General features: G+C 40.3%; 1 protein-coding gene across 1 annotated transcript; it reads right to left on the bottom strand.

The window, feature by feature from the left end:
• Positions 1–2,366: 2,366 nt before the first annotated feature.
• Positions 2,367–12,590, bottom strand: LOC120991352 (orthopedia homeobox). Its single transcript, XM_040420179.1, has 3 exons — positions 12,554–12,590; positions 10,437–10,843; positions 2,367–2,888 (listed from the first exon to the last, which is right to left on the bottom strand). The coding sequence occupies exons 1-3, from the start codon at positions 12,588–12,590 to the stop codon at positions 2,367–2,369; spliced, it is 966 nt and encodes a 321-aa protein (XP_040276113.1).
• Positions 12,591–12,879: the final 289 nt, after the last annotated feature.

Below are 12,879 nucleotides of genomic sequence, written 5' to 3'. Positions count from 1 at the left end.
TTTTCATGTGCTAGACCTTCAAACCTTTTGAATATAATTGGTTGACTCAAGCTGAAGCCTCACCGATAAACTTGTTTTAACTTCAAATGTTATCATCTATGTTCCCTTAATGTTGTTACATTATATTAACTAGCGATATCAAAAATAAAATAATACATATTTATGTATTAGTAGGGAACATGCAATAGATGTCAAGTTGTTGTGTAGAACACATACTTCAATATTGATTCAATTGTTTGCATTTTGGCTGTGAAATCTGATTATATTGTCATTATCAATAGAAAAACCTTGCATTGTATTAAAATATTCTAGCTAATATTCTATCTAAAATATATGCAATAAAAACTATATCTATGAGTCTTTAATATGGTTGTAGCTCAGTGTTCTCATAGCATTGTCACAGGGAAACATGTCATTTCTACAACACATTTTTTCTGAAACAGAAATAGTTTTTTTCTATTATTTTTAGTGATTTCTTCCTTATTTTACTCACTTATAGTGCTAAATGGCCGCAGTTACCTCCAAAAGAATCTAGGTACGGAATGCTATCATTCATCATGTTTCTATTAATAAGACAATATGGCAATTCTACTTCTTGGGAATGACAGTATTAATAACCTTCCATATGCATAATTAAAATGAGATCTCCAGTTCTTATTGTTTACTGGTCCAGGTTATTTTTATCCTATTACATATTTATCGGTCTCTTTAATTAGCTAATTTTGTATATTGTAAGGGTAATCATTTTGGATCACTGACAAGGAATAATATATATATATATATATATATATATATATATATATATATATACCCTCAAAATTACTACTTTATATCACATTATGAAAACTCCTATAATTATTACTTTATATCAAATTGTGAAAACTTCTAAAATGATTAATATACATGTTGTGAATTATATTACTAACATTTTTTTTATAACTAGTTACTGTACTTTGTTTTAAATGTGTGCTTTAAGTTTAAGGAGTATAGACCTAATATAATGCAGGTGTGAGATGGGGGTAAAACTGCCATATTTTCATTAGAAAATGCCCTAATGAAACGATAGAAAGGTATTTCCTATAATCTGCTTGTGCTGGCCACAGCGCCCCTAGAGGCCAAATGCCACATCACATCTACTTAAAAGAAAATCCTCCTTCCCCCAAATAAAAAGAACCATTGCTCAACATAACTTTTTGCTGTAGCCTGCAGAAGTTACTTATGATGCCATTCTGTCTCCACACAGTCACCTACAGACCTGTTACACCTATGGTGACATAATGACACATTGTCCAGCTCACATACTGAAAATGATTTTATTTGTCATTTACATTAAATTGATATAAACTCGTCAAGAAAAAAAGTCAAATCATAGCTTTCATATCGGCTCGAACATTTAAGAAAGGAAACCAAACATAAAATCAATAAATTAGCACAGACAATAAGTTAAACCATATCACAAGGTGACCAGCATAGAACAAGAATGCTTTATCTACACAAAACATCTTATCATCTCACATCGTCTGTGTCCATCCACTAGAAATAGCCTCCAGTCTCTGTAAGTGTATCTGACCAGCACATGCAGAAAAAGCTGATTCGTTTTCTGTACAAAGTCCAGGGTTGAGAAATCGCATGTGCCAAGAGGATGCCACTCACTCCCCTGCTGGGCACCACTGGCATCAGCAATGCTTTAGAGGAAAGGCAATCTGCCAGCTAATCGTCAGAAAAGTGCTTTTTGCCTTTAGAAAAGTAACTAGGACCGAATAGTATTACCTATAGGAAATAAAAAGTTTTACAAAACGGGCATTGGCTTCTTCTATGAGAGAAGTAGGAGTCGCTGACTTTCTCACAAAAGAAATCCATCTGGAGACAATCAGCATGGAGAGAGAAAAAAAACTATTGTGCTTAAAATGGATTTCTTTTGTAAGCCCAGGGTGGGGGGAGATGAATATGAAAATACAGGGAAAGTTAAAGGGTTAAACCATTTGACATTTAATAACCACCCCTAGATCCATCCTGGCCATTGTCAACCCAGTATAAGCAGCATTTGTAATCAGACAAGCCTACTGGTTTCTTCCCAGCAACCAGACCATGGGTTATAGCCTTCTACCCGTTATACTAATGTAATAAATAATTTTAGGGACCAATAAATAAGGTGTGAATCGGGTATAAGGTCTAATGTTAGATTTTTGGGGGGCTTTCTTGTAGTGTCATGGCCAGCTGCTGCTCTGGGTGCGGGGGAAACCTGGGCAGGTTGTTGCCACCTCTAACCTGGGACATATTTGGGGTGGCTTTTCCGGGAGCCACTGTTGGGGTGTCCTGGGACTAGAGATGGATGAATGAGCAGAGGACAGGGGGGACCTGGGGTATTAGGTAAAGCTCATGGAGACTGTGTGCTCAAGTGCTTTGCGGCGCAGGGAGGCGATGCTGGTTCCCCTCCACACATCACTGCTGTCCGGGGAGCTGCACAGCTGCGGGGAACCTGACACGTTGTTGGGACCCTGCAATGAGGTGGGCACCATGCCAGGGAAGGCGGACTGGTAGAGGTGTGACTGCAGCCCTGTGCCATTGGAGCCCATATTGGACAACCCCATTGAACCGGGTGGGGGTCCTCCCGCCAGGCTGCACTGAGACAGAGATTGCGCCATTGCTTGCTGCCTTCCAAGAGATGGGGGCAACTGGAGCTGAGAGACCCCCATTCCGGCCGTGGCCCAGCGGGTATCGTTGGCATGGAAGGAGCACAGGCTGTCGCCCATTGCCGCTGCCGCTGCCGCCGCAGCTGAATTGAACTGGGGCAATCCTGGGGTGGGCAGCAGAGTGCCCGGGGAACGGAACACGTTGGTGGTCTTCTTGCGCTTCTTCCACTTGGCCCGTCTGTTCTGAAACCAGACCTGAAAGAGACAGACCTCCATTATTATCAGTCTCCTTATATCATGTTCACCCGAACAGATAGTGCCCACTGTGCCCACTGTGCCCTGTACAGACAGCGGGGGCATTGGGTCACATTAGGAGGTTGTATAATAGGTGTCAGTGCACAGCCCTAAATGTCCGGCCGAAAAGTAGTCATAATGTATTTCTAGAAAGAGACATCAGGCTGGCATGAAATAACAAAGAATACTGAAATAATAATAATAATAATAATAATAATAATAATAATAATAATAGTAATAACAGTAATAACGATAATATGGTGATATAAACAGGAGTGCATTCACTTTATAGTGAGTAGGCGACAGATTCCCATAAGACTAGATACAATTGTTATTATTGTTGTATATATATAAAACATTTGAAGCAAGTAAACATGTAGTGTGTATATAAATAACACGTTTCTGTCTAGTTACTTAGTATATTTAAATGTCTATTTATGAAATATGTCCATTGTCAGAACATGTCTATTGTATTTGAAGGACAAAATTCCAAAAATATAATTTCCCCAACAAACCAAATATGATTAGATAGATATTAGATAGATAAAGAAAGAAGGATAGATAGATAGATAGATAGATAGATAGATAGATAGATATTAGATAGATAAAGAAAGAAGGATAGATAGATAGATAGATAGATAGATAGATAGATAGATAGATAGATAGATAGAATTGTATTTCTCCACCTCGCCTTAACACAATCTCCCTCTCTTCTATATATATATATATATATATATATATATATATATATATGTGATATATTATAATAAATCATATGACTATTGTGATGATATCAGCACTGTGTATTGTATCACTGCTCTAGTATAGAAGGTAGAATGAATAGTGTTCTGGCCGCCTGATGCAGTCTCTTTTACAAGAAGCAGATCTCAGATCTTTGCCATCATCCTACCACATATAATACAATTTCCCCCTCTTCACCCTGTATAAGCAGGCTGGATGTCCTGAGGGATGGCTCTGGGGGACCTGGGGGTCAGGGGGGTGTATTAAGGGGTACACGGACAGAGCTTTTTCTCTGTATGTGATCTCATGAATACATTTAACCTGGTCTGGACACTGAGGTCTAATATGTTATTATAATGTCGTTCAGAGGCGAAAATACCGCAGGTCACTGGTATGAACTGGAGAATGACATGGCCTAAAATAAAATCTATGTTCTACAAGTATTGATTCCAGGGGTGTTTGTAGTGTATCTACTGTATTATACACTGTGTGATTTCATGTATGTGTTCTCATAGGTCTATTGTTCTACCACCGCTAGAATGAACGGGGATATGGAAGATGAAGACAATAGTAATACTACTACTACTACTTCTACTACTACTATTACTACTACTACTACTACTACTAATAATAATAATAATAATAATAATAATAATAATAATAACAATAATAATAATCACAATACTAATCATATAGGAATCTTGGAAGGAATACTCTGCCATAAATGCCCAGAATAAACTCTCAGCTGATGTGGAAGAGAACAGTTTATTATTTCACAAAGGATTATTGAGTTATGGTGCAATTACAAATTTGATATTCCACACAGCTTTTCTTTTGTAGCTTTTATGATAGCCCTTTTTTACTATTTATATTCATATAATCAGGTTAAAGGCTCATACACTTATTTGCCTTAAATTGTTATATGATCGATATAAATAGAGCTCGCTATCTGATTTTTATTCTGATTATTATAATCACCTAAAATATTTATTAATTCCATCTCGCATTTTAATTCCTTTTGGGGGGAAAAGACAATTAATTTGGATGAAAAATAATTGTCCCATTCATGCTGAATAAATTCAAAATCTAAAAAAAAAAAAAAAAAAAATAGAAATAATGATAATGAATATAGGGATATAATTTGATCCATTCCGATTTTCATGTTTTTGTTTTTCAACTTTGAACAAATCAGTTTATTTTTTATTATCTTTAATACACAGCAATAACGTTCATTTTTTAGTGAAAACAAAAATGTCATAAAACTGATCTTTCACCGTTGATCTTATTGTAGGAAATAAATATTATTGTTGTTGTTATTATCATTATTATTATTATTATTATCATCATTATTTCAGGCCCATAAATCTATTTCATAGGCAGCCGTTGTAATTTACTGAGTGATACTATAACTACATGATGCTATGATGTATTAGATATAACTACTATTATGCTCTAGTAAATCATATATCTATTACGCCTGTTATTATTAGAACAGGGCGATATTTTGATTATTGTGAACTCTAATTAATCACAATATCGTGTATTATATTAATGTGCTATCATATGCTTATATTTTTTGTTTAATGGTGTCATATTACTTGTGTTGTGTTATGTTATTGTGTGCATTATATTGTCATATTACAGTAATAATTATTTATTAAACTGATGTAATATTAGGAATGTTATTATTTTGATATTCTGAATAATATTGCAGTACATTATAGCTACATTTTATTAAATTTAATATACACAGTGTAGGTAAAAATGTGATGATTTGATCCACTCTGGAAGTCTCAAGATCCCTTTCTGACCTGCTCATAGCACCTGATGGTGGTTTTCTCAGTAAACACAACCATTGCCCTTGCCTATCTTTTTTCAGCATCTGCTTGCAAGCCAATCTCAGGTCCAATGTTCTCATTGTGTTGCTATTGCTTTGTATTTAACGAGTAAAGACAAGACAGAAGGAATTATTGGGAAGCATTAGAGGAATGCAGCAGCTATTAAGGATGTAAACATTTCGTGAATAATAGAGACGTCAGCTCCATTATGTTGGGAGGATTAGTAGAATTGCAGACACAAAATATCATTTTATGTGTCATGGTTTAGTAAAGCTGCCCAGCACATCCATCAGGGCTGATAGCCCAGCATTAACCATCAGTGCAAATGGCTGAAGCCTAAGCGTTCTGTGAAGTGCTGGAAATGGGAAGAAGGATGAGGAATGCTGCTGTATAGGGGGAGACATGCACTGCCTGCACTTATAGTAGTCATCATGGGAAGACATGGAGAAGGATGAGAGATCCTGCTGTATAGGGGGAGACATGCACTGCCTGCACTTATAGTGTTCATCATGGGAAGACATGGAGAAGGATGAGAGATCCTGCTGTATAGGGGGAGACATGCACTGCCTGCACTTATAGTATTCATCATGGGAAGACATGGAGAAGGGTGAGAGATCCTGCTGTATAGGGGGAGACATGCACTGCCTGCACTTATAGTGTTCATCATGGGAAGACATGGAGAAGGATGAGAGATCCTGCTGTATAGGGGGAGACATGCACTGCCTGCACTTATAGTATTCATCATGGGAAGACATGGAGAAGGGTGAAAGATGCTGCTGTATAGGGGGAGATAGATAGATTATGCCTGCACTTATAGTGTTCATCATGGGAAGCTATGGAGAAGGATGAGAGATCCTGCTGTATAGGGGGAGACATGCACTGCCTGCACTTATAGTGTTCATCATGGGAAGCCATGGAGAAGGATGAAAGATGCTGCTGTATAGGGGGAGACATGCACTGCCTGCACTTATAGTGTTCATCATGGGAAGCCATGGAGAAGGGTGAGAGATCCTGCTGTATAGGGGGAGACATGCACTGCCTGCACTTATAGTGTTCATCATGGGAAGCCATGGAGAAGGGTGAGAAATCCTGCTGTATAGGGGGAGACATGCACTGCCTGCACTTATAGTAGTCATCATGGGAAGCCATGGAGAAGGGTGAGAGATCCTGCTGTATAGGGGGAGACATGCACTGCCTGCACTTATAGTGTTCATCATGGGAAGCCATGGGGAAGGGTGAGAGATCCTGCTGTATAGGGGGAGACATGCACTGCCTGCACTTATAGTGTTCATCATGGGAAGCCATGGAGAAGGATGAAAGATGCTGCTGTATAGGGGGAGACATGCACTGCCTGCACTTATAGTGTTCATCATGGGAAGCCATGGAGAAGGGTGAGAGATCCTGCTGTATAGGGGGAGACATGCACTGCCTGCACTTATAGTGTTCGTCATGGGAAGACATGGAGAAGGATGAGAGATCCTGCTGTATAGGGGGAGACATGCACTGCCTGCACTTATAGTGTTCATCATGGGAAGCCATGGAGGAGGATGAGAGATCCTGCTGTATAGGGGGAGACATGCACTGCCTGCACTTATAGTAGTCATCATGGGAAGCCATGGAGAAGGGTGAGAGATCCTGCTGTATAGGGGGAGACATGCACTGCCTGCACTTATAGTGTTCATCATGGGAAGACATGGAGGAGGATGAGAGATCCTGCTGTATAGGCGAGACATGCACTGCCTGCACTTATAGTGTTCATCATGGGAAGCCATGGAGAAGGGTGAGAGATCCTGCTGTATAGGGGGAGACATGCACTGCCTGCACTTATAGTGTTCATCATGGGAAGCCATGGAGGAGGATGAGAGATCCTGCTGTATTGGCGAGACATGCACTGCCTGCACTTATAGTGTTCATCATGGGAAGCCATGGAGAAGGGTGAGGGATCCTGCTGTATAGGGGGAGACATGCACTGCCTGCACTTATAGTGTTCATCATGGGAAGCCATGGAGGAGGATGAGAGATCCGGCTGTATAGGGGCAGACATGCACTGCCTGCACTTATAGTGTTCATCATAGGAAGCCATGGAGAAGGATGAGAGATCCGGCTGTATAGGGGCAGACATGCACTGCCTGCACTTATAGTGTTCATCATAGGAAGCCATGGAGAAGGATGAGAATCATGGGAGGTTATGGAGGAGGATGAGAGATGCTGCTGTATAGGGGGAGACATGCACTGCCTGCACTTATGGTACAGAAGGATTAGGCTCCTGAGCTGCAGCGCAGATCTCCTTACCACCTGGAGAACCCTGTATAAAGTGCTGGGGGAGGGGATCACACTGCTGGAATATAGACATACTGGACAGGTATTTGAGAATATATTGCCCGTTTAATTGGTGCACTGTAAATGAACCGTTGATAGCACAGGGGGGATAGGAGCCGGGCTGCAGGGAAGGGTAGGGGGCTGCCTGATATTCCCGGAGACAACCTTTATGAAGACCTCATTGCAATCTTACTCTGGGAGATGATTAATGTGAAGATTTGGTAGGAAATCTGGAGAGTTGTATTAAAACTGCTGGGATCTCAGGTTCATTTCGATCAGCCATCCGTGAACCCGGGGCCGAATTCATTACACGTTAATAGTGCTGGAGAGGAGAACATGCAATTCTCCATCCCATTAGAAAGAAGCCTCGGCTGTCCCCTATTAAGATGTGGCAGCTGACAGCACAGTTCATGGGACAGGCCTGTACACTTCATGTACTGGGAAATCCACATCAGGGATGGGGAGAATGGACGCCCAGATATATCAAACACTATTATCTATCTTTCTATCTATCTATCTATCTTATATCTATCTCCTATCTATCTAACTATCTATCTATCTTGCAACATAATTGTTGCTTTGGACCTTATATATATATATATATATATATATATATATATATATATATATATATATTTATACAAATATATGAGTAAAATAAATAAAATACAATTATCTGTCTTTCTATCACATATCTCTAGCTATCTAATATCTATATGTCTATTTATTTATCTCTTGTATAAATACACTAATGTAAAAGTGTGTGCAGATTGTGCGTGCACCCAGTTTAATATATAACAATTATATATGTGAGTAAAAGAAATTATGATAATCATGCATTTATATTGCTAATAAATCATTATTTTAATATTATTTTACACATTATATATGCATACCTATGATATAGCTAGATTGTATACACACAAACACACACACTCTTGTGCATGTAGAGGTGTATATAGGTATAAAAGGCCCAGCTGTACACTTGTAACTATATATACTGTATATATACACAAATATAAATTATATATATATATATATAGACATACACATTATATATATATATATACACACTCACATTTTATATATATATATATATATATATATACACACACACTATATATATATATATATATATATATATACACACACACACATTATATATATATATATATATATATATATATATATATATATATATACATATACACTCACACACGCAGGTACTACTTCTACACGTCGGGTTCTATATATTTCTATAAGGCCCACTTGAACTCTTCCTACCCCTCAGTATGTCTGACAATGTAATCACACTGGAATTCTACACAACTTCTATTTTTTCCCCATTGATCTGTTTTTTATGTAAATATCATATTGAAAGTGAATTAATCCTTGCGAGAGACTAATGATTCTGCTTATTATATTGCATCTGATCGCATCATTTGCATGATTTTCACATTGCTGCTTAATAAGCCATCCCGGGTAATAAATAATGGTGGAATTGGTTTCTAATAATGGCGACCATAAACCGAATAGCTTTTATAGCCGGCGGCCCGGGCATGCTCCTGCAGGAGAGAGCTCCCGATTATTATTTTTAATGCCCGCCATATAACCGGCCGCTAATAACTGCACCATTTTCTTCTTTTACCATTACCACTTGTATTTTCCTCCTGCATTTATAGGAATGAGAAGACATCGGGCAGATCACACTGCAAGGAGATGTCAGGCAATCTGTCCCCAGGAGGAGACTGTGCGCCAATTATCCTTCTATGCAAATTCCTGCAAATGGCGCATTATATTCCGCTAGCAGATCCTGGGCTGAGGCTGAGATAATAGGGCTGAGTGTCATCTCCCTTATTACACAATATATAGGCGCGGGGCTTCACTGTGTAATTAACTTCCACTGAATCCTTAATTTATTCCAAGCAACAAAATATTTAATAATTATTCAAATTAACTGATGAAACACAAGAATATTAGTTATATGAAATTAACAAAAAAATAGGCACCGACTAACGTATGATGTTTACTGTTCATTTAGGAAGAAGTGTGTTATTATTTATTTATTGTTTATTTATTTTTATTTTTTATAGCACATTCTATGAAAACATTAGATTAATAATAAATAATATAAAATAATTGTTGATTATTATATAGTAATAGTATATTAGCCTAGTCGGATACAGGACATCAGGATTTTATTGGATTAGATTATATTTTATTTTGGATTATAGAAATGTGAATTGGTTATTGCAATGTGGATTTTGCGCAGGGGAAAAAGAAAAAAATCACTGGATTTAGTTATTTCCAGTGTGAATTTCTGCCTTATTACAAGGTAGTACATTAGCAAACTGGACACTGCTATATTTAAAGAGGAAGATTGGTAACTGGTGTATGAGCTGAATAAGGGACAGGGTTCAGCAGTGGTCGGCCCTGATTTCAGCACCATGGGCAGCGCCTTTTCTACAGATTTACTACTATAATAAAACGGATTTGAGGCCAGACATGTTTCACTTGCATCTTTCTGTTCCTATAAATGTATTTTGGCTCCTTTCTATGTGACCTGTGCTCAAGAAGATATCAATGCCACCAGGTGCCGACCCCCCCTTACCTGCACTCTGGACTCGGTCAGCCCGATCCTCAGGGCCAGCTCTTCCCTCATGAAGATGTCGGGGTAATGGGTCTTGGCGAAGCTCCTCTCCAGCTCGTTGAGCTGTGCCGGGGTGAAGCGGGTCCGGTGCCTCTTCTGCTTCTGCTGTCCCTGGCTCTGACCCTGTTGCTGACCCGACTGGTTGGGGTTCTGTTGTTGCTGTTTGTCGGGGTCTTTGGAGCTGACGGCCAGTGAGGACTGGTTGGATCCCACGCTGGTGATGTCCTCCCCGGGAAGCAAGGTGGTGCCCTCTACCTGGTCAGCGTTGCCAGACAGATCTCCCGGGTGCACAGAGTCTGAGGCGCCCACTCCAAGGCGGCACTTCACCGCCTCTCGGTGCCCCAGCAGCTCTGCTGCATCCTTCATTCCTGCACAGAAGGAGAGGAGAGGTGAGCAGGGGCCTGAGGACTGCCATCTGACATGCCATGGGTGCCAGTCATCACTGAAAGGGTACACACTAGGAGCTATGGACTGGTACACCATACTAGGAGCCCCCATTACAATACCAGTCATCATTATGAAGGGTACACATCAGGATCTATGGACTGGGACATTATACAAGGAGCCCCCCATTATAATATCAGTCATCATTATGAAGGTTAGATACCAGGGTCTATGGACTGACATTATGCAAGGAGCCCCTCATTAGAATACCAGTTATAATTATAAAGGTTACATACATGGAGCTATGGGCTTGGACACTATCCAAGGAGCCCCCCCACCCATTATAATAGCAGTCATAACTTAATGGGTACACACCAGGAGCTATGGACTGGGACATTATACAAGGAGCCCCCCATTATAATACCAGCCATCATTATAAAGGTTACATACCTGGAGCTATGGACTGGGACACTATACAAGAAGACCCCTATTACACTACCAGTCATCATTATAAAGGTTACATACCTGGAGCTATGGACTGGGACACTATACAAGGAGACCCCCATTACACTAACAGTTATTTCATGGGTACATACCAGGAGCTATGGAATGGGACACTATACAAGAAGACCCCTATTACACTACCAGTCATCATTATAAAGGTTACATACCTGGAGCTATGGACTGGAACATTATACAAGGAGCCCCCCATTACACTATCAGTCATCATTTCAAGGGTACACACAAGGAGCTGTAGACTAGGTCAGTATACTAGGAGCCCCCCATTGCCCTACCAGTCATTGCAGCCATACAAGAAATTAGTGACTGGTGTTTATGCGGCTGTGCCTGGCACCAGCATGCCAACTATGTATCAAGAATGCAAGATAAGTTAATACTATACCAGGGCACTGCAATACATATCAGTCCACACAAATGTGCATTAATAAAAGGCAGTAAATTGACCTATGCCTATAATACATGGACTGTGGAGAACTATGGCACCACTATTTACTCCGTTAGTCAATGCAAGAATTCCAGTCATAGTAGATTGGGAAAAGCCACCATCCACTCTACCAGTCCGAAGATGGATTCAGTATATTATAAACTGGAGAACAATTCGGAAGGCATACAACAACCCTGACCATCCATGGTCCTAAATGTAGTAATTCTGCTGTCATCACCATCCCTTTGAATCACCCGGGCAGACTGGCATCTGGGCACTACTAAAGCTGCAGGATGCCAAGTAATGCTAACTAGTTGCAGATCTGTATATTCAGGGGGACCAGGCGTATCCTGCACAGGCAATCAGAAAAGCAGGAGAAACTCCAGAAACTAAGTTTGTGTCCCTTCTGCAACCAGTGCATCACCAGGGAGCGAGCCCTCAGCTTCTCCGCGGCCGCTCTGTGCTCACACTCCGAAGCCAAACGCACAGATAAGCAAACAAAGTCATCTCAAAGAAGGCAAAAAAAAAACAAAAAAAACGGAAGTAACAAGTTCTTTCCGTGTAAATATAATTACCAGCGGCTTCCGCGGATGTCCGCATGCCTGGATTATAAGACTGCAGTTAAATCAAATTAAACTTTAATACTACACAATTACTTTAGAAGGAATTAGCCCATTTAGAGAGCATTAAGGCGGAATCAGGCACAAATTGACGCTTTCCTAGGGAGGGGAAAAGGGTGGCACAAACTCACCGAGTCGAGCGTCCAGGAGGTCGGCGTGAGACAGCATCGCGCACCGCTCCAGGGCGAAAGCTTGTCCCCCCCAAATCCTGCCGGCTGCTTAACGATCTCCAAATAAAAATAGATAGATAGATATAGATAGGCTAAATGAAAGAAAATTCGGTTTGTGCTTAAAAAGGGGGGTCCCCTGCATTATAATGTCCTTTACTGAGGCGGGGAGGCGCTTAGTGCCGGGGTGAGGGCTGCCACCGCCGACCAATCACCGAGCGATCTGCAAATGTCACCGACTCAGCTCCCAGTGCAAGTGCTGCAGCTCCAGGCTGGGGGCAGGGGCTCCG

This window comes from Bufo bufo, chromosome 2 (assembly GCF_905171765.1).
Source record: "Bufo bufo chromosome 2, aBufBuf1.1, whole genome shotgun sequence".
NCBI lineage: Eukaryota > Metazoa > Chordata > Amphibia > Anura > Bufonidae > Bufo > Bufo bufo.
This window is presented reverse-complemented; position numbering and strand designations above follow the sequence as displayed.

What these genes read in the sequence shown, in the direction of transcription:
- LOC120991352 (XM_040420179.1), bottom strand. Translation starts at nt 12,590, where the DNA reads ATGCTGTCTCACGCCGACCTCCTGGACGCTCGACTCG. An exon ending in CCTCCTGGACGCTCGACTCG is followed by an intron (nt 10,844 to 12,553) that starts GTGAGTTTGTGC and finishes CCTTCTGTGCAG; the next exon opens with GAATGAAGGATGCAGCAGAG. An exon ending in TGACCGAGTCCAGAGTGCAG is followed by an intron (nt 2,889 to 10,436) that starts GTAAGGGGGGGT and finishes TGTCTCTTTCAG; the next exon opens with GTCTGGTTTCAGAACAGACG.